The following is a 21896-nucleotide window of genomic DNA, read 5'->3' as shown; positions in this document are numbered from 1 at the left end:
CTTCTCTTTAGTAAAAGGTGCTTTGGTCTGGTGTCTCTGCTCCTGGAACAGCACTTCTCTTTAGTAAAAGGTGCTTTGGTCTGGTGTCTCTGCTCCTGGAACAGCACTTCTCTTTAGTAAAAGGTGCTTTGGTCTGGTCTCTCTGCTCCTGGAACAGCACTTCTCTTTAGTAAAAGGTGCTTTGGTCTGGTCTCTCTGCTCCTGGAACAGCACTTCTCTTTAGTAAAAGGTGCTTTGGTCTGGTGTCTCTGCTCCTGGAACAGCACTTCTCTTTAGTAAAAGGTGCTTTGGTCTGGTGTCTCTGCTCCTGGAACAGCACTTCTCTTTAGTAAAAGGTGCTTTGGTCTGGTCTCTCTGCTCCTGGAACAGCACTTCTCTTTAGTAAAAGGTGCTTTGGTCTGGTCTCTCTGCTCCTGGAACAGCACTTAAGGTGCTTTGGTCTGGTGTCTCTGCTCCTGGAACAGCACTTCTCTTTAGTAAAAGGTGCTTTGGTCTGGTCTCTCTGCTCCTGGAACAGCACTTCTCTTTAGTAAAAGGTGCTTTGGTCTGGTCTCTCTGCTCCTGGAACAGCACTTCTCTTTAGTAAAAGGTGCTTTGGTCTGGTGTCTCTGCTCCTGGAACAGCACTTCTCTTTAGTAAAAGGTGCTTTGGTCTGGTGTCTCTGCTCCTGGAACAGCACTTCTCTTTAGTAAAAGGTGCTTTGGTCTGGTGTCTCTGCTCCTGGAACAGCACTTCTCTTTAGTAAAAGGTGCTTTGGTCTGGTGTCTCTGCTCCTGGAACAGCACTTCTCTTTAGTAAAAGGTGCTTTGGTCTGGTGTCTCTGCTCCTGGAACAGCACTTCTCTTTAGTAAAAGGTGCTTTGGTCTGGTGTCTCTGCTCCTGGAACAGCACTTCTCTTTAGTAAAAGGTGCTTTGGTCTGGTCTCTCTGCTCCTGGAACAGCACTTCTCTTTAGTAAAAGGTGCTTTGGTCTGGTCTCTCTGCTCCTGGAACAGCACTTCTCTTTAGTAAAAGGTGCTTTGGTCTGGTGTCTCTGCTCCTGGAACAGCACTTCTCTTTAGTAAAAGGTGCTTTGGTCTGGTGTCTCTGCTCCTGGAACAGCACTTCTCTTTAGTAAAAGGTGCTTTGGTCTGGTGTCTCTGCTCCTGGAACAGCACTTCTCTTTAGTAAAAGGTGCTTTGGTCTGGTGTCTCTGCTCCTGGAACAGCACTTCTCTTTAGTAAAAGGTGCTTTGGTCTGGTGTCTCTGCTCCTGGAACAGCACTTCTCTTTAGTAAAAGGTGCTTTGGTCTGGTCTCTCTGCTCCTGGAACAGCACTTCTCTTTAGTAAAAGGTGCTTTGGTCTGGTCTCTCTGCTCCTGGAACAGCACTTCTCTTTAGTAAAAGGTGCTTTGGTCTGGTGTCTCTGCTCCTGGAACAGCACTTCTCTTTAGTAAAAGGTGCTTTGGTCTGGTCTCTCTGCTCCTGGAACAGCACTTCTCTTTAGTAAAAGGTGCTTTGGTCTGGTGTCTCTGCTCCTGGAACAGCACTTCTCTTTAGTAAAAGGTGCTTTGGTCTGGTCTCTCTGCTCCTGGAACAGCACTTCTCTTTAGTAAAAGGTGCTTTGGTCTGGTGTCTCTGCTCCTGGAACAGCACTTCTCTTTAGTAAAAGGTGCTTTGGTCTGGTCTCTCTGCTCCTGGAACAGCACTTCTCTTTAGTAAAAGGTGCTTTGGTCTGGTGTCTCTGCTCCTGGAACAGCACTTCTCTTTAGTAAAAGGTGCTTTGGTCTGGTGTCTCTGCTCCTGGAACAGCACTTCTCTTTAGTAAAAGGTGCTTTGGTCTGGTGTCTCTGCTCCTGGAACAGCACTTCTCTTTAGTAAAAGGTGCTTTGGTCTGGTCTCTGCTCCTGGAACAGCACTTCTCTTTAGTAAAAGGTGCTTTGGTCTGGTCTCTCTGCTCCTGGAACAGCACTTCTCTTTAGTAAAAGGTGCTTTGGTCTGGTCTCTCTGCTCCTGGAACAGCACTTCTCTTTAGTAAAAGGTGCTTTGGTCTAGTGTTTCTTCTCTTGGACTGGCAGTAGTCATCAGGGTCAAAGAATCGCTACAAACCTGATCCGTGTACGGACAAGTGTTATCATTCATTTGTAGCACAACTAGTCACACAATTGGTGCCTTTCAGGATTTCAGAGAGACTTCTAAAACCACCAAAGGTCACCAATGACCACCTCATTGCCACCGACTCTGGTCACATCAGCCTCCTCATCCTCTTGGATCTGTCTGCGGCCTTTGACACGGTCTCCCACTCCATTCTCCTCAACCGCCTCTCTGACCATCTGGGTGTCACTGGGACCGCTCTCACCTGGTTCGAGTCCTACCTTGCAGACAGAACACATCATCTCCATTAGTAACTCCACCCCTGCCCCAGTCAACCAAGGCGTGCCTCAGGCAGGGCTGTACAGTGCGACATATATGTCACACGTGCTACCGAAAAATCGGTCGGTGCGATGACACACGTGCGATAGACGTTTGGTTCATATCGATACTCTTATTTTGAAAATCCTGTGGCAAGTCTCATTTCCGCCCAAGCGCAGCTCCGGCAGCCCAACAACAACAGCGTGTGTAGATGTTACAGCATCGCTCCAGAGTGCGCATTTTGCGACCAGGAATTATCTAAGTCCCTGCCTGTTTTCCCTGCAACGCGTCCAATGCACCTAACATGCTTTGCATCCTCGCCAAAACTAACGTTAGCTGCTAACGGTAACTAAGCTAAGCTAACCCGGCTCAGAGGCAGAGAAAACAGTTCCATTAGTGAGGAAAGGGAGGGGGGGGCGGGGGAGCCTCAGCCTCTCTCTGTCCCTCTCTCTACGTTCAATGATTTTAAGTTTGATAGTATTTACTGAGGATGGCCAGATAATGTTGATATTTAAACATAAAAAATATAATACATAATAAATGTGTACATGATCATGCAACATAAAATAAATTGTAGGAACGGTTTGGGAGAGGGAGGTAGGGAGGGGTTTTAGGTTGCGAGTTCCAAAAATGTGTACTTAGTTATTTAAATTTTAAAGCTCAATAGATCAAAACGTGGCACTTTACAGTGAACAGGAGGTCTATTTGTATTCAAAACAATAGATTGTTTTTCATTTAAATGTCTGGAAGAGCTAAATATTTTTTTTCAAATGATATTTTCGTTACCTTTTTGAGTTTATCTAAATGTTACCGATTGTGTTAAATGGCCTTATGAAGTTATGATATCGTCTCGTATCGATCGCAGGCACCTGCATCGTATCGTGGCAGACTTTGTGATATGTGATGTGATATCGTATCGTTGCCCAAAGACTCTATATCGTATCGTGATGAAACTGGTGATTCCCACCCCTAGTAGATACATCCAACACCAAATCCCATAATTTTTTACACGTAACGTGTCTGGCTGTGTGACGTCAACTTGTCAGCATGAAAATGACAGCACCAGGATAGCTTAGCACAGTAGCTTAACAGACATTGTCGCTTTTGGGATTTGGCACAAACCCATTTATTATTTACAAAAATATACAATAAGGACTATGGCCATACGATGCCTGGTCATACGGCATTATTCAATATACACAACTATATTAAAACAAACACTAGCCACATGGTTACTAGAGAAACTACTATAACAAGTTGGTGCTCGACGCTGTCGGACGTCAGGTGGAACAGGAAGTGAAGAAGTCACTGGCTCAGGTTAAATCAAATTAAGCCTGTAGCTACATCAGGTATAAACATGGCACTGCAACTAAATAACAACACATACAATAGGCACATTTGTGACTGTTACAAATATAATATATTTTGGCCTGTGCTACAAAACTATCAACCTCTGTAGCACCAGTGCTGTGTGCAAAACAAGTTAACGTACAGCCCTGCCTCAGGGTTCCGTTATTGGTCCACTCCTCTTCACTGTCTACATGCTTGGTCACATCATCCAGAAACATGGTCTCAATTTCCACTCTTATGCTGATGACACTCTCTCACACCTCGTCAACTGCCTCCTTTACATCCAGGCCTGGATGTCATCCAACTGCCTTAAACTCAACAGCAAGAAGGCAGAGCTCATGGTTGTGCCCAAGCAGTCACTGCTCCGGAAGGTTGGAGATCTCCTTCTAGAAGTTGACGGCTGCTCCATCCACCCTTCCAGTCCGCAGCCTGGGCGTCATCCTGGACTGCATCCTCTCATTTCATTCACACATTCAATCAATAACCAAATCGGCTTTTTTCCACCCAAAAGATATATCCAGACTCCGGCCATCTCTCCCTGACTCTGTAGCAGAGACACTCATCCATATATACATTACATTTACATTTAGTCATTTAGCTGACGCTTTTATCCAAAGCGACTTACAAGTTCTGTACGACAAGTCATCAGGAAGGGTACAACTCTATCAGCTGAGCAACAATGTTCATCAAAGTGTTGCGTGTTACAGTGTAGGTTAGTTTATTAGGACAAGTGCATGACAGTAAGTTCAAGTTCAAGTTCCTTTTATTGCCACATTGCCAGGCCGGTGGAATTCAAGCACGGTGCAGGTGGTAGCTGCGACAATACCCACAGAAAACATAACGGACACATGGAACAGTACAGTACAGAAAACACCACCTAGAACAAATACACGACGGAACAGAACAGCACGAAAAAATACAGACATCAGGTACAACGTAACAGAAACCAGATAAACATAACAGCATGGGGTAAATTTAGGAGGAGTTGGAGTTGAGCAGTTGTATGGCCTTGGGGAAGAAACTATGATTGAACCTCACAGTTCGACTACCCAGTGACCTGAACCTCCTACCAGAGGGGAGGTGTTGGAAGAGGTGATGAGCTGGGTGCAGGGGGTCACTGATGATTTTGTTTGTGCGTGTGATGGTGTGATGTTTGTGTATGGAGTCCAGAGTGGGGAGTTTGCAGTTGATGATTTTGGATGCCCTTTTTATGATCCTATCTAGTCTGTGTAGTGTGTGTTTGGGTGTGTTGCCGTACCATACAGTGATGGATAATGACAGAATGTTTTGTATTATGGCTGTGTAGAATTGGACCATTCAATTCTTCCCGACCTTGTATTTCTTGAGTTGTCTGAGATGAAATAGTCTTTGATTGGCTGTTTTGAGTAGATGAGTGGTGTGATGGTCCCAGTTTAGTTTATTGCTGATGTATGTTCCTAGGAATTTGAATGTGTCTGTGGCTGAAATGGGTTGATTGTTGATGAGCATGGGTGTTTTAGTGGGTGTGGTTTTCCTTATTTTTTTTTTATCTACTTTTTTCTCCCATTTTAAATTTTTCTCCCATCCCGATTTCGTATTATCCAATTCTCCCCTCCCCTGTCTTGAACGCTGTTAGGCCATGCCTCCCACTGGCAGGCTGCAATTAGGACGAAGCCTTGCATCACGTGTCCCCTCCGGTACTCGAGGAGGCAGCCGTCGCATCTTTTCACCTGCACAGCGCGATCTCAGAGGGACACGCCGCCCCCGATACTTCCTGATTCTGCTGTGCAGGTGCTCCAACCGACCTGTAGGAGTCGCTGTCTACAACGTCCGATCCCCACCCGCCAGCTTCCCACCCCCTAATACTGCCAATTGTATTAGTATGAATGACCAGCCAAGCTGGTAGCAATGTCGAGAGCTGGGCTCGAACCCAGCATCTCCTGCATTAGTGGCGAGCGCTTTGCCCACTGCACCACTTAGCCGCTAACCTCGTTCCCAGTTTTATCTCCTCCATGAGATAGAGACTGGTAAAGCACTATGGCCGAAAGTGTGAATTTCCGGTGTATGTACTTCCCCTGGAAGCTGCCTCCGAACGGACCAAACTTTTCCCGAATCCTGTCGACAAACGAGCTAGAACGTCCCGGTCATGTAGTAAATTCTTCAGGCAAAGCCGTTGCAGTGACTTAAACGAGGAAATATTGTGCACTTCACACATTTCTATAATTGTTTTGTCCAAACAATTGAGCCGTACTGTATTGTACCCATTCTGCAATCTGTTAAATAAAGTTTTCATTCATTCATTTCAGCAATACGTGCAATTTACTAAAAACGTTGCCATTTCTCTCCTGTACCCGCTACTATTTTGAAATCACATCTATATTATCGGTATTATGTTTCATCATGAATGCATGAAAGGGTGGGGGGGGGGGTAGTTTTTTGATGCTTTGATCATCACCAACGGCACACATTGTGGAGTAAAATACACACATATATTGTGATCGAAGTGAACTCATGGTTGGATCACAGCAGGATTGATACCATATAGGCCTTACCTTCACTAGGTTGTACCCCAAAAAGAATATTCCAATTATCTGATCGCAAGTCCCAGTATTGGTGTCGATCATGTCGCCAACATAATCCGCCACACATCATGCACCAGGAGCAATTCACGCTTCTCAATCTGATCGGGACAACCGGTCCCCTTGCCCGACCAATAGAAATCTGACCGGAGACTTCTGATCGACCCACAGGCCAAGATATCATGTTTCAAAGGGTGCTCGATACTGCCACCTGGGTGGATGCGGCCGGTATTGCACATTGGCATTCTCAGGATGATTCCCCATGTTAACCCAGATGTCCGTGTGCCTGTAATGAATGGAAATATCAAATAAAATAAATAACGATGAAAACCCGACTACTCTGGTTTTCGGGGGGTCCTGACGCTCAACGCATGGAGAGATAACCCGACTATCATCAGGTCTGGCGTCCAAAGTGTTAATGAATATAACTCATCAGTTTCGTCAACATAAATAATCCAATAAGGGCACGGTTGGTACGAAAGTGATGGTGACGTCTTATAATATATATATGGTATATTATATGGTGACTATAATATTAGTGTAGCCTAATCTTTATCTGCAACTGTGAAGAAAAACCCCATTGGTTTAAACGGAATGAATAGACACTTAAAAAAAACATTTAAAAAATATATATATGTAACGGTTGTGACAACGTCACCTCAAACTTCGATGCCCCGAGTGGGAGTGGAACCCCGGTCTCCCACACCGCGGGCAGCAACACAGACCGCTATACCAAGCGGTGAATTCACTTCTAAGTACCGTGTCTATGCGTCTTTTGAGGATGTGAGAGTGAGTTTAACCCATAGCACCGCTACTCACCCCAGCCCTTCTTGACTGCGCTTCACGATACCATCCATTACATATATATATATATATATTTTTTTTTAATAAAAAATTCAAATGTTGATTTAGAATTTGAATGTCAACATTATGATCGAAGCTAACTGTGTTGACCAGCTCCTCTATACTACTGTGTTGACCTCTAACCTATACACTACTGTGTTGACCTCTAACCTCTATACTACTGTGTTGACCTCTGACCTCTACTCTACTGTGTTGACCAGGTTGACCTGCAGCCTTCTGGGAAGGTGATGGTGGCGGTGCAGTACTTCCTGGAGGGAGCGGAACCAGGTGAGAGGAACTAAGATGGAGCTGTTCTCTTTAGCTGTGAAAGGGTTAAAGGCCCCTGGTTATATTTCAGTTAGTTAAATAGTTAATTATATTGACCAATTTGTTTACACTGCTTGTGTTGTTTTTACTACCTGTACCCCCCATTCCCCCATGCTCAGTATATTTTTACTGTATTTATTTACTGTATATTTTATTCCATTTTTATTCTATTTTACTCTACTCTTATCCTAGGCAACTTGATTTGATTTGTGTTATTATTCTAATTCGTGACCTGTCCTGTCTAAATGTTTAAATGTTGAGCGATTTGCAGTGTCAAATTTCCCACGGGATAATACAAGTATTTCTATTCTATTCTGTTCTATTCTGTTACACTTGTTCTTTCAACGTCACGTCACGTCACGTCAGCTGGGACCTTAACCGGCACCCCGCGAGGCCAGACCCCATGCCCGCGCGAGGCGGTCGGGGTCGCATTGTGGTCGGAATTCTACATAACGCCTACCAGCTGTAACACGAGAGGTCACACAGAGAGGTCACACAGAGACAGAGAGGTCACACAGAGAGGTCACACAGAGAGGTCACACAGAGAGGTCACACAGAGAGGTCACACAGAGACAGAGAGGTCACACAGAGAGGTCACACAGACAGGTCACACAGAGAGGTCACACAGAGAGGTCACACAGAGAGGTCACACAGAGAGGTCACACAGACAGGTCACACAGAGAGGTCACACAGAGAGGTCACACAGAGAGGTCACACAGACACAGAGAGGTCACACAGAGAGGTCACACAGAGAGGTCACACAGAGAGGTCACACAGAGACAGAGAGGTCACACAGAGAGGTCACACAGAGAGGTCACACAGAGAGGTCACACAGACACAGAGAGGTCACACAGAGAGGTCACACAGAGAGGTCACACAGAGAGGTCACACAGACAGGTCACACAGAGAGGTCACACAGAGAGGTCACACAGAGAGGTCACACAGAGACAGAGAGGTCACACAGAGAGGTCACACAGAGAGGTCACACAGAGAGGTCACACAGACAGGTCACACAGAGAGGTCACACAGAGAGGTCACACAGAGAGGTCACACAGACAGGTCACACAGAGAGGTCACACAGAGAGGTCACACAGAGAGGTCACACAGAGAGGTCACACAGAGAGGTACACAGAGAGGTCACACAGAGAGGTCACACAGAGAGGTCACACAGAGAGGTCACACAGAGACAGAGAGGTCACACAGAGAGGTCACACAGAGAGGTCACACAGAGAGGTCACACAGAGAGGTCACACAGAGACAGAGAGGTCACACAGAGAGGTCACACAGAGAGGTCACACAGAGAGGTCACACAGAGAGGTCACACAGACACAGAGAGGTCACACAGAGAGGTCACACAGAGAGGTCACACAGAGAGGTCACACAGACACAGAGAGGTCACACAGAGAGGTCACACAGAGAGGTCACACAGAGAGGTCACACAGAGAGGTCACACAGACACAGAGAGGTCACATAGAGAGGTCACACAGAGAGGTCACACAGAGACAGAGAGGTCACACAGAGAGGTCACACAGAGAGGTCACACAGAGACAGAGAGGTCACACAGAGAGGTCACACAGAGAGGTCACACAGAGAGGTCACACAGACACAGAGAGGTCACATAGAGAGGTCACACAGAGAGGTCACACAGAGACAGAGAGGTCACACAGAGAGGTCACACAGAGAGGTCACACAGAGAGGTCACACAGAGAGGTCACACAGAGACAGAGAGGTCACACAGAGAGGTCACACAGAGAGGTCACACAGAGACAGAGAGGTCACACAGAGAGGTCACACAGAGAGGTCACACAGAGAGGTCACACAGAGAGGTCACACAGACACAGAGAGGTCACACAGAGAGGTCACACAGAGAGGTCACACAGAGAGGTCACACAGAGAGGTCACACAGAGAGGTCACACAGACACAGAGAGGTCACACAGAGAGGTCACACAGAGAGGTCACACAGAGAGGTCACACAGACATAGAGAGGTCACACAGATTACAGGCTAGCATGTGTCAATGATTAGTGTAGTGGCCGCTTGTCGCTCCCCAATGTACGACAAGCGTCATGCACCCACTTAGATAATTTCCTAACTCAGCAATCAAAGTTGTGGATGTTGAAATAGTTGAATGTCCAAGCTGCAGCTGATGGAGTTTACAGGGTTTTATTGTCCAAAGGAAAGATGAATGATGATGATGTTGAACAGAACAGTTGTCAGTTGTTTGTTATAGATAAGCAGTTCCAACAGTGAAAACAGGTTTGAAAGTGAATCCTCGGCAGGTGCATGCCTCTGATTAACAGAGCCTCTTATAATACAGGTGGTGTGCCCCCTAGTGTTCAAACATAAATACACCATTCAAACATAAATACATCATTACCATAAATATAATACAACTTCTAATAATGTCGGTTTTGGCTCTCTTACAATTAGTAACGACATTGATTTTGATGGTTTTTTTGTCATGTCTTTTTTTAAAGGTGGGAGTATTTCATTTTTAACCTGATATTACAAAAAGCAAAAAAAACATCAAAATCTGTGTTGTTGCTAATCATTGACATATGCTAGCCTGTAATAATAAACGGTTACAATTAGGGATGTCCGATATTATCGGCCTACCGATATTATCGGCCGATATTGGCATTAAAATGTGATATCGGAAATTATCTGTATCGGTTTAAAAAATAATAATAATTTGTTCTTTTTTTTTTACATTTATTTCACTTTTATTTACCCAGGTAAGCAAGTAAGAACAATTTCTGATTTAATTTATTGTCAAAAAGTATGCATAATGTTGTGTTAATTCCATGACAAGATATATGTAATGTTAATTACCTGAAATTATTACGTTTTTTGGGGGGGGAAACCCTGCATATATCGGTATCGGTTGATATCGGTATCGGAAATTAAGAGTTGGACAATATCGGTATATCGGTATCGGTAAAAAAGCCAATATGGAACATCCCTAGTTACAATTATTTCAACATATAATATTTTTATGCCGTTTTTGAAGAGGACAATTTAGTCCCCTAATAAAAATGAGGAAACTAGGAAATTAGGGCATTCTGAGGTGTTCTGACCCGTCTCTGTAGAGGTTCTGACCCGTCTCTGTAGAGGTTCTGACCCATCTCTGTAGAGGTTCTGACCCATCTCTGTAGAGGTTCTGACCCGTCTCTGTAGAGGTTCTGACCCATCTCTGTAGAGGTTCTGACCCATCTCTGTAGAGGTTCTGACCCGTCTCTGTAGAGGTTCTGAGGTGTTCTGACCCGTCTCTGTAGAGGTTCTGACCCGTCTCTGTAGAGGTTCTGAGGTGTTCTGACCCGTCTCTGTAGAGGTTCTGACCCGTCTCTGTAGAGGTTCTGAGGTGTTCTGACCCATCTCTGTAGAGGTTCTGACCCGTCTCTGTAGAGGTTCTGAGGTGTTCTGACCCATCTCTGTAGAGGTTCTGACCCATCTCTGTAGAGGTTCTGACCCGTCTCTGTAGAGGTTCTGAGGTGTTCTGACCCGTCTCTGTAGAGGTTCTTAGGTGTTCTGACCCGTCTCTGTAGAGGTTCTTAGGTGTTCTGACCCATCTCTGTAGAAGTTCTGAGGTGCTCTGCCCCGTCTCTGCCCCGTCTCTGTAGAGGTTCTGCCCCGTCTCTGCCCCGTCTCTGACCCGTCTCTGCCCCGTCTCTGTCCCGTCTCTGCCCCGTCTCTAGAGGTTCTGCCCCGTCTCTGCCCCGTCTCTGCCCCGTCTCTGACCCGTCTCTGACCCGTCTCTAGAGGTTCTGCCCCGTCTCTGACCCGTCTCTAGAGGTTCTGCCCCGTCTCTGACCCGTCTCTGACCCGTCTCTGACCCGTCTCTGCCCCGTCTCTGACCCGTCTCTGCCCCGTCTCTGACCCGTCTCTGCCCCGTCTCTGCCCCGTCTCTGCCCCGTCTCTGCCCCGTCTCTGCCCCGTCTCTGCCCCGTCTCTGACCCGTCTCTGACCCGTCTCTGCCCCGTCTCTAGAGGTTCTGCCCCGTCTCTGCCCCGTCTCTGCCCCGTCTCTGCCCCGTCTCTGCCCCGTCTCTGACCCGTCTCTGCCCCGTCTCTGCCCCGTCTCTGCCCCGTCTCTGCCCCGTCTCTAGAGGTTCTGCCCCGTCTCTGCCCCGTCTCTAGAGGTTCTGCCCCGTCTCTGCCCCGTCTCTGCCCCGTCTCTGCCCCGTCTCTAGAGGTTCTGCCCCGTCTCTGCCCCGTCTCTGCCCCGTCTCTGCCCCGTCTCTGCCCCGTCTCTAGAGGTTCTGCCCCGTCTCTGACCCGTCTCTGACCCGTCTCTGCCCCGTCTCTGCCCCGTCTCTGCCCCGTCTCTGCCCCGTCTCTGCCCCGTCTCTGACCCGTCTCTGACCCGTCTCTGCCCCGTCTCTGCCCCGTCTCTGACCCGTCTCTGCCCCGTCTCTAGAGGTTCTGCCCCGTCTCTGCCCCGTCTCTGCCCCGTCTCTAGAGGTTCTGCCCCGTCTCTGCCCCGTCTCTGCCCCGTCTCTGACCCGTCTCTAGAGGTTCTGCCCCGTCTCTGACCCGTCTCTGCCCCGTCTCTGCCCCGTCTCTGCCCCGTCTCTGCCCCGTCTCTGCCCCGTCTCTAGAGGTTCTGCCCCGTCTCTGCCCCGTCTCTGCCCCGTCTCTGCCCCGTCTCTAGAGGTTCTGCCCCGTCTCTGCCCCGTCTCTGACCCGTCTCTGCCCCGTCTCTAGAGGTTCTGCCCCATCTCTGACCCGTCTCTTCCCCGTCTCTGCCCCGTCTCTGACCCGTCTCTGCCCCGTCTCTGCCCCGTCTCTGACCCGTCTCTAGAGGTTCTGCCCCGTCTCTGACCCGTCTCTGCCCCGTCTCTGCCCCGTCTCTGCCCCGTCTCTTCCCCGTCTCTGCCCCGTCTCTGACCCGTCTCTGACCCGTCTCTGCCCCGTCTCTGACCCGTCTCTGCCCCGTCTCTGCCCCGTCTCTGACCCGTCTCTAGAGGTTCTGCCCCGTCTCTGCCCCGTCTCTGCCCCGTCTCTGACCCGTCTCTGCCCCGTCTCTGCCCCGTCTCTGCCCCGTCTCTGCCCCGTCTCTGCCCCGTCTCTGACCCGTCTCTGCCCCGTCTCTGACCCGTCTCTAGAGGTTCTGCCCCGTCTCTGACCCGTCTCTGCCCCGTCTCTGACCCGTCTCTGCCCCGTCTCTGACCCGTCTCTAGAGGTTCTGCCCCGTCTCTGACCCGTCTCTGCCCCGTCTCTGCCCCGTCTCTGCCCCGTCTCTGACCCGTCTCTGCCCCGTCTCTGCCCCGTCTCTGCCCCGTCTCTGACCCGTCTCTGACCCGTCTCTGCCCCGTCTCTGACCCGTCTCTAGAGGTTCTGCCCCGTCTCTGACCCGTCTCTGCCCCGTCTCTGCCCCGTCTCTGCCCCGTCTCTGCCCCGTCTCTGCCCCGTCTCTTCCCCGTCTCTGCCCCGTCTCTGACCCGTCTCTGACCCGTCTCTGCCCCGTCTCTGACCCGTCTCTGCCCCGTCTCTGCCCCGTCTCTGACCCGTCTCTAGAGGTTCTGCCCCGTCTCTGCCCCGTCTCTGCCCCGTCTCTGACCCGTCTCTGCCCCGTCTCTGCCCCGTCTCTGCCCCGTCTCTGCCCCGTCTCTGACCCGTCTCTGCCCCGTCTCTGACCCGTCTCTAGAGGTTCTGCCCCGTCTCTGACCCGTCTCTGCCCCGTCTCTGCCCCGTCTCTGCCCCGTCTCTGACCCGTCTCTGCCCCGTCTCTGCCCCGTCTCTGCCCCGTCTCTGCCCCGTCTCTGCCCCGTCTCTGACCCGTCTCTGCCCCGTCTCTGCCCCGTCTCTGCCCCGTCTCTAGAGGTGGGGGTCAGCAGCCAGCAGCAGCAGCAGCAGCAGGAGGAGCAGGAAGCCCCCACGCTGCACCGCAGACGAGGAGCCATCAAACAGGCCAAGATCCACTTCATCAAGAACCACGAGTTCATCGCCACCTTCTTCAGACAGCCCACCTTCTGCTCCGTCTGCAGGGAGTTCGTCTGGTCAGTACAGCCTGCCTGCCCCCTCAACCCTAACCCTAACCCTGCCCCCTCAACCCTAACCCTAACCCTGCCCCCTCAACCCTAACCCTAACCCTGCCCCCTCAACCCTAACCCTGCCCCCTCAACCCTAACCCTGACCCTGACCCTGCCCCCTCAACCCTGACCCTGACCCTGCCCCCTCAACCCTGACCCTTCCCCCTCAACCCTGACCCTGACCCTGCCCCCTCAACCCTAACCCTAACCCAGGGGTCGGCAACCTGCGGCCTCGAGGCCGCATGCGGCTCTTTAGCCAATCAGCTGCGGCTCCCTGGCCAAAAAAAATGTATTTAAAAAAAAAAATCTTATTTTGGAGATCGATGTCATACTGTGACACTGAAATGAAAAAATATTTCATCAACTAAGATATTTAGTCAACAAAAGGCTTACCTGTATGCCTGATATGTGGTGCGAAATTTGCGAACAATGAAAAATGTACTTTTTATTTTATAGATTTTCCACAAATAAGGGAAGGAGTCTAATAGAGCTGCATAGTTCAGGGTTTTATTTCGTGTTTTTTCTCCTTTTCTGTGTTTTATTTCAAAGTAGGTCTACACATGGTATTCTTTTTTCAAAGTGGACTACTTTCTATTTTATAAATGTTCCACAAATAAGGGAAGGACTCAAATATACCTGAATAGTTCAGGGTTTTATTTCAAAGTCGGTCTACAGACACCAGTGTTTTGTCTCCTCTTCTGTGTTTTATTTAAAAATAGGTCTAGTACATAGCCAGTATTTTTTCTCCTCTTCATAAGAGTTTGAGGTTTTTCTTTGGTAAAAACAGGTAAAAACAGCAATTAAAAAGTCAAAGAATTTCTTTTTGTTTCTTTATAATCCCATTAATGCAACAAACTGTGTGCTATAAGTATAAAGTATAATAAATCGCAAATTACTTTGGGTATGCAATTGTCAGGTGTTTTATGCTAAATGTGGGGTATGCTTGGGGATATATAAAACGTTATACACTGTGTTATCTTCATTTTAAGGGTAAATAGGTTGTGCGGCTCCCTGAGCATTTTATTTTGTGGGACGGGGGAAAAGTGGCTCTTTTGATAGTAAAGGTTGCTGACCCCTGGGCTAACCCGTCTGCAGGGAGTTCGTCTGGTCAGTACAGCCTGCCTGCCCCCTCATATTTGAATATTCAGAGTTAATTATATTGTCTACACTGTTTATTTTTCTCATATTTTAATATTCAGAGTTAATTATATTGTCTACACTGTTTATTTTTCTCATATTTGAATATTCAGAGTTAATTATATTGTCTACACTGTTTATTTTTCTCATATTTTAATATTCAGACTCCAGAGTTAATTATATTGTCTACACTGTCTATTTTTCTCATATTTCTATATTCAAAGTTAATTATATTGTTTACACTGTTTATGTTACTCATCTTTTTATATTCAGATCTCATTTGATTGCCTATATTTATGTATTTCTACTATGCTGCTATGACGCCCGAATTTCCCCAAGGGGATCAATAAAGGAATATCTTATCTTCAGTTGCGGCATCGTGATAGTAATGAGTTGTTCGCAAACTAATCCTTTTTGAACAGCTCTCTTTGAGGGAAGTTCTTCTTTGTGACCCCGAGAAGAATCACTTAGGTAGCCCTGCTAGTGTTGGGGTTAGGGTTAGAAGACTCGAGAAGAATCACTTAGGTAGCTCTGCTAGTGTTGGGGTTAGGGTTAGAAGACTCGAGAAGAATCACTTAGGTAGTCCTGCTAGTGTTGGGGTTAGGGTTAGAAGACTTGAGAAGAATCACTTAGGTAGCCCTGCTAGTGTTGGGGTTAGGGTTAGAAGACTCGAGAAGAATCACTTAGGTAGCCCTGCTAGTGTTGGGGTTAGGGTTAGAAGACTCGAGAAGAATCACTTAGGTAGTCCTGCTAGTGTTGGGGTTAGGGTTAGAAGACTCGAGAAGAATCACTTAGGTAGCCCTGCTAGTGTTGGGGTTAGGGTTAGAAGACTCGAGAAGAATCACTTAGGTAGTCCTGCTAGTGTTGGGGTTAGGGTTAGAAGACTCGAGAAGAATCACTTAGGTAGCTCTGCTAGTGTTGGGGTTAGGGTTAGAAGACTCGAGAAGAATCACTTAGGTAGTCCTGCTAGTGTTGGGGTTAGGGTTAGAAGACTTGAGAAGAATCACTTAGGTAGCCCTGCTAGTGTTGGGGTTAGGGTTAGAAGACTCGAGAAGAATCACTTAGGTAGCCCTGCTAGTGTTGGGGTTAGGGTTAGAAGACTCGAGAAGAATCACTTAGGTAGCCCTGCTAGTGTTGGGGTTAGGGTTAGAAGACTCGAGAAGAATCACTTAGGTAGTCCTGCTAGTGTTGGGGTTAGGGTTAGAAGACTCGAGAAGAATCACTTAGGTAGTCCTGCTAGTGTTGGGGTTAGGGTTAGAAGACTCGAGAAGAATCACTTAGGTAGCCCTGCTAGTGTTGGGGTTAGGGTTAGAAGACTCGAGAAGAATCACTTAGGTAGCCCTGCTAGTGTTGGGGTTAGGGTTAGAAGACTCGAGAAGAATCACTTAGGTAGCCCTGCTAGTGTTGGGGTTAGGGTTAGAAGACTCGAGAAGAATCACTTAGGTAGCCCTGCTAGTGTTGGGGTTAGGGTTAGAAGACTCGAGAAGAATCACTTAGGTAGCCCTGCTAGTGTTGGGGTTAGGGTTAGAAGACTTGAGAAGAATCACTTAGGTAGCCCTGCTAGTGTTGGGGTTAGGGTTAGAAGACTCGAGAAGAATCACTTAGGTAGCCCTGCTAGTGTTGGGGTTAGGGTTAGAAGACTTGAGAAGAATCACTTAGGTAGCCCTGCTAGTGTTGGGGTTAGGGTTAGAAGACTCGAGAAGAATCACTTAGGTAGCCCTGCTAGTGTTGGGGTTAGGGTTAGAAGACTCGAGAAGAATCACTTAGGTAGCCCTGCTAGTGTTGGGGTTAGGGTTAGAAGACTCGAGAAGAATCACTTAGGTAGCCCTGCTAGTGTTGGGGTTAGGGTTAGAAGACTTGAGAAGAATCACTTAGGTAGCCCTGCTAGTGTTGGGGTTAGGGTTAGAAGACTCGAGAAGAATCACTTAGGTAGCCCTGCTAGTGTTGGGGTTAGGGTTAGAAGACTCGAGAAGAATCACTTAGGTAGTCCTGCTAGTTTGCACGTTTATTCTTTTATCCGTGCTCACGCATTCAGAGGCCTCCCTGGACCTGAGATTGTGTTTTGCTGTGAAAACTCACCCTAGACGAAACCTTTCACCCGCCGCCGCCATCCTTTTGTGATCATGATCAGTTGTCGTCAATCACCTGTAAGTCACAGGAAGACCTGGAAGACGTTTTTTGAGCTAGACTGTAAAGTTTGTATTTTAAAAACAATGATTTTTAATTACCAACAATGAGTAAGTCGGCTATTCTTGGTCCTTGCTCCACAATGGTGGAACGAACTTCCCACCACAGTCAGGACAGCTGAAACACAATTCGTCGTCGACTAGAAACACTTTTCTTGAACCAATACCAGAAGTGAAAAAATATATACTAACCTTGTAACCTTGGACTGTCTTTTACTACTATGCACTACTAAGGAATCTACCTTGCCTATATTACACCCTACTATGCTAATTATGTCTATACTACTATACACTCAAGTCTAGCACTCAAGTTTAACACTGTTTGACGAACGATCTTACTGACCCTTAGCTGCCAGAGTTGTACCTTGTCGTACAGAACCTTCCTGCTGACCTGTTGTACAGAACCTTCCTGCTGACTTGTCGTACAGAACCTTCCTGCTGACTTGTCGTACAGAACCTTCCTGCTGACTTGTTGTACAGAACCTTCCTGCTGACTTGTTGTACAGAACCTTCCTGCTGACTTGTTGTACAGAACCTTCCTGCTGACTTGTTGTACAGAACCTTCCTGCTGACTTGTCGTACAGAACCTTCCTGTTGACCTGTTGTACAGAACCTTCCTGCTGACCTGTTGTACAGAACCTTCCTGCTGACTTGTCGTACAGAACCTTCCTGCTGACTTGTTGTACAGAACCTTCCTGCTGACCTGTTGTACAGAACCTTCCTGCTGACTTGTTGTACAGAACCTTCCTGCTGACTTGTTGTACAGAACCTTCCTGCTGACTTGTCGTACAGAACCTTCCTGCTGACTTGTTGTACAGAACCGTCCTGCTGACTTGTCGTACAGAACCTTCCTGCTGACTTGTTGTACAGAACCTTCCTGCTGACTTGTCGTACAGAACCTTCCTGCTGACTTGTTGTACAGAACATTCCTGCTGACTTGTTGTACAGAACCTTCCTGCTGACCTGTTGTACAGAACCTTCCTGCTGACTTGTTGTACAGAACCTTCCTGCTGACTTGTTGTACAGAACCGTCCTGCTGACTTGTTGTACAGAACCTTCCTGCTGACTTGTTGTACAGAACCTTCCTGCTGACTTGTTGTACAGAACCTTCCTGCTGACTTGTTGTACAGAACTTGTAAGTCGCTTTGGATAAAAGTGTTCAGCTAGATGTAAATGTAAACATTAGCCAATCTAATTACATACAGCATGCGTTGCAAAATGATTGCGGAGAATCTAAAGTAGACGTAGACGGTACTAAATAGTGGTGGGGGGAAATATCGATACAGTATACTCAGGTACATGCAACACAGATTACAGTGTTGACATCTGTCTGCTTGAGAAAATCCCATTAGCTGCAATAGAAATTATTGATGTGAGATGAACAGACTGAAAACTTTATTTTATTAGATAAAACATGTTGACAAAGTTTTACTTTGCAGTTGAAAAAAGGTAATAAATCGCAATATTAATATCGCAATATTAATATCGCAATACTCAGCATATTGCAATATATTTTTTAATCACAATACTATCGTATCGTGACTTAAGTATCGTGATATCGTATCGTGAGGCCGCTGGTGATTCCCACCCCTGGTACTAAATGGGCTGTAACCCTAGTATTCTCCTTTTTAAAAGCAGACCCTGATAAACAGAGGGCCATGGCTCTAACAATACAGCTCATTATCAAGACAAACGATTAATCAGCCAACCTTGTCTCCAGTCATTGTTTAATTTTTTGCACTTTGCAGATTTTCAACCTTAATCCTATCGTTCTGTTGTGAACATGACATGAGATTATCTGTGAGCAGGACATGAGATTATCTGTGAGCAGGACATGAGATTATCTGTGAGCAGGACATGAGATTATCTGTGAGCAGGACATGAGATTATCTGTGAGCAGGACATGAGATTATCTGTGAGCAGGACATGAGATTATCTGTGAACATGACATGAGATTATCTGTGAGCAGGACATGAGATTATCTGTGAGCAGGACATGAGATTATCTGTGAGCAGGACATGAGATTATCTGTGAGCAGGACATGAGATTATCTGTGAACAGGACATGAGATTATCTGTGAACAGGACATGAGATTATCTGTGAGCAGGACATGAGATTATCTGTGAACAGGACATGAGATTATCTGTGAGCAGGACATGAGATTATCTGTGAGCAGGACATGAGATTATCTGTGAGCAGGACATGAGATTATCTGTGAGCAGGACATGAGATTATCTGTGAGCAGGACATGAGATTATCACCTGCTGCTGTTTCTCGAGAGCTCGGCACCCTGGGAAATTCCTCCGGGTGATGTCACCGAGAGGAGAGCAGACCTCTAGCGACCTGCAGATTAGAGGCTGTCCTCTCTGTGACATCATGTCCTCTCTGTGACATCATGGGGTCCTCTCTGTGACATCATGGGGTCCTCTCTGTGACATCATGGGGTCCTCTCTGTGACATCATGTCCTCTCTGTGACATCATGGTGTCCTCTCTGTGACATCATGGGGTCCTCTCTGTGACATCATGTCCTCTCTGTGACATAATGTCCTCTCTGTGACATCATGGTGTCCTCTCTGTGACATCATGGTGTCCTCTCTGTGACATCATGGGGTCCTCTCTGTGACATCATGTCCTCTCTGTGACATCATGTCCTCTCTGTGACATCATGTCCTCTCTGTGACATCATGGTGTCCTCTCTGTGACATCATGGGGTCCTCTCTGTGACATCATGTCCTCTCTGTGACATCATGTCCTCTCTGTGACATCATGGTGTCCTCTATGTGACATCATGTCCTCTGTGACATCATGTCCTCTCTGTGACATCATGTCCTCTCTGTGACATCATGTCCTCTCTGTGACATCATGGGGTCCTCTCTGTGACATCATGGGGTCCTCTCTGTGACATCATGTCCTCTCTGTGACATCATGTCCTCTCTGTGACATCATGTCCTCTCTGTGACATCATGGTGTCCTCTCTGTGACACCATGTCCTCTCTGTGACATCATGTCCTCTCTGTGACATCATGGTGTCCTCTATGTGACATCATGTCCTCTCTGTGACATCATGGTGTCCTCTCTGTGACATCATGTCCTCTCTGTGACATCATGTCTTCTCTGTGACATCATGTCCTCTCTGTGACATCATGTCCTCTCTGTGACATCATGGTGTCCTCTCTGTGACATCATGTCCTCTCTGTGACATCATGTCCTCTCTGTGACATCATAGTGTCCTCTCTGTGACATCATGTCCTCTATGTGACATCATGTCCTCTCTGTGACATCATGGTGTCCTCTCTGTGACATCATGTCCTCTCTGTGACATCATGTCCTCTCTGTGACATCATGTCCTCTCTGTGACATCATGGTGTCCTCTCTGTGACATCATGTCCTCTCTGTGACATCATGGGGTCCTCTCTGTGACATCATGTCCTCTCTGTGACATCATGGGGTCCTCTCTGTGACATCATGTCCTCTCTGTGACATCATGTCCTCTCTGTGACATCATGTCCTCTCTGTGACATAATGTCCTCTCTGTGACATCATGGGGTCCTCTCTGTGACATCATGGTGTCCTCTCTGTGACATCATGGTGTCCTCTCTGTGACATCATGGGGTCCTCTCTGTGACATCATGTCCTCTCTGTGACATCATGTCCTCTCTGTGACATAATGTCCTCTCTGTGACATCATGGCCTCTCTGTGACATCATGTCCTCTCTGTGACATCATGTCCTCTCTGTGACATCATGGGGTCCTCTCTGTGACATCATGTCCTCTCTGTGACATCATGTCCTTTCTGTGACATGGGGTCCTCTCTGACATCATGTCCTCTCTGTGACATCATGGTGTCCTCTATGTGACATCATGGGGTCCTCTCTGTGACATCATGTCCCCTCTGTGACATAATGTCCTCTCTGTGACATCATGGGGTCCTCTCTGTGACATCATGGGGTCCTCTCTGTGACATCATGGGGTCCTCTCTGTGACATCATGGGGTCCTCTCTGTGACATCATGGGGTCCTCTCTGTGACATCATGGGGTCCTCTCTGTGACATCATGGTGTCCTCTCTGTGACATCATGGGGTCCTCTCTGTGACATCATGTCCTCTCTGTGACATAATGTCCTCTCTGTGACATCATGGTGTCCTCTCTGTGACATCATGGTGTCCTCTCTGTGACATCATGGGGTCCTCTCTGTGACATCATGGTGTCCTCTCTGTGACATCATGGGGTCCTCTCTGTGACATCATGTCCTCTCTGTGACATCATGTCCTCTCTGTGACATCATGGTGTCCTCTCTGTGACATCATGGGGTCCTCTCTGTGACATCATGTCCTCTCTGTGACATCATGTCCTCTCTGTGACATCATGGTGTCCTCTATGTGACATCATGTCCTCTGTGACATCATGTCCTCTCTGTGACATCATGTCCTCTCTGTGACATCATGGGGTCCTCTCTGTGACATCATGTCCTCTCTGTGACATCATGTCCTCTCTGTGACATCATGTCCTCTCTGTGACATCATGGTGTCCTCTCTGTGACACCATGTCCTCTCTGTGACATCATGTCCTCTCTGTGACATCATGGTGTCCTCTCTGTGACATCATGTCCTCTCTGTGACATCATGTCCTCTCTGTGACATCATGTCCTCTCTGTGACATCATGGTGTCCTCTCTGTGACATCATGTCCTCTCTGTGACATCATGTCCTCTCTGTGACATCATGGTGTCCTCTCTGTGACATCATGTCCTCTATGTGACATCATGTCCTCTCTGTGACATCATGGTGTCCTCTCTGTGACATCATGTCCTCTCTGTGACATCATGGGGTCCTCTCTGTGACATCATGGTGTCCTCTCTGTGACATCATGGTGTCCTCTCTGTGACATCATGGGGTCCTCTCTGTGACATCATGTCCTCTCTGTGACATCATGTCCTCTCTGTGACATCATGTCCTCTCTGTGACATAATGTCCTCTCTGTGACATCATGGCCTCTCTGTGACATCATGTCCTCTCTGTGACATCATGTCCTCTCTGTGACATCATGGGGTCCTCTCTGTGACATCATGTCCTCTC

The 21896-nt window shown here is 47.6% G+C and overlaps 1 protein-coding gene across 1 annotated transcript in view; it reads left to right on the top strand.

The window, feature by feature from the left end:
* Nucleotides 1-21896, top strand: part of LOC311231081 (protein kinase C delta type-like) — a 150478-nt gene that overhangs the window by 55660 nt on the left and 72922 nt on the right. The window contains exons 3-4 of the mRNA XM_084317565.1: nucleotides 7362-7428; nucleotides 13288-13465. Of these exons, the coding sequence (XP_084173691.1) occupies nucleotides 7362-7428; nucleotides 13288-13465 (245 nt within the window). The remainder of the gene's footprint in view (nucleotides 1-7361; nucleotides 7429-13287; nucleotides 13466-21896) is intronic.

The sequence above is a fragment of the Notolepis coatsorum genome (genome assembly GCF_963971535.1).
Source record: "Notolepis coatsorum genome assembly, chromosome: 6".
NCBI classification, from domain to species: Eukaryota; Metazoa; Chordata; class Actinopteri; order Aulopiformes; family Paralepididae; genus Notolepis; species Notolepis coatsorum.
This window is presented reverse-complemented; position numbering and strand designations above follow the sequence as displayed.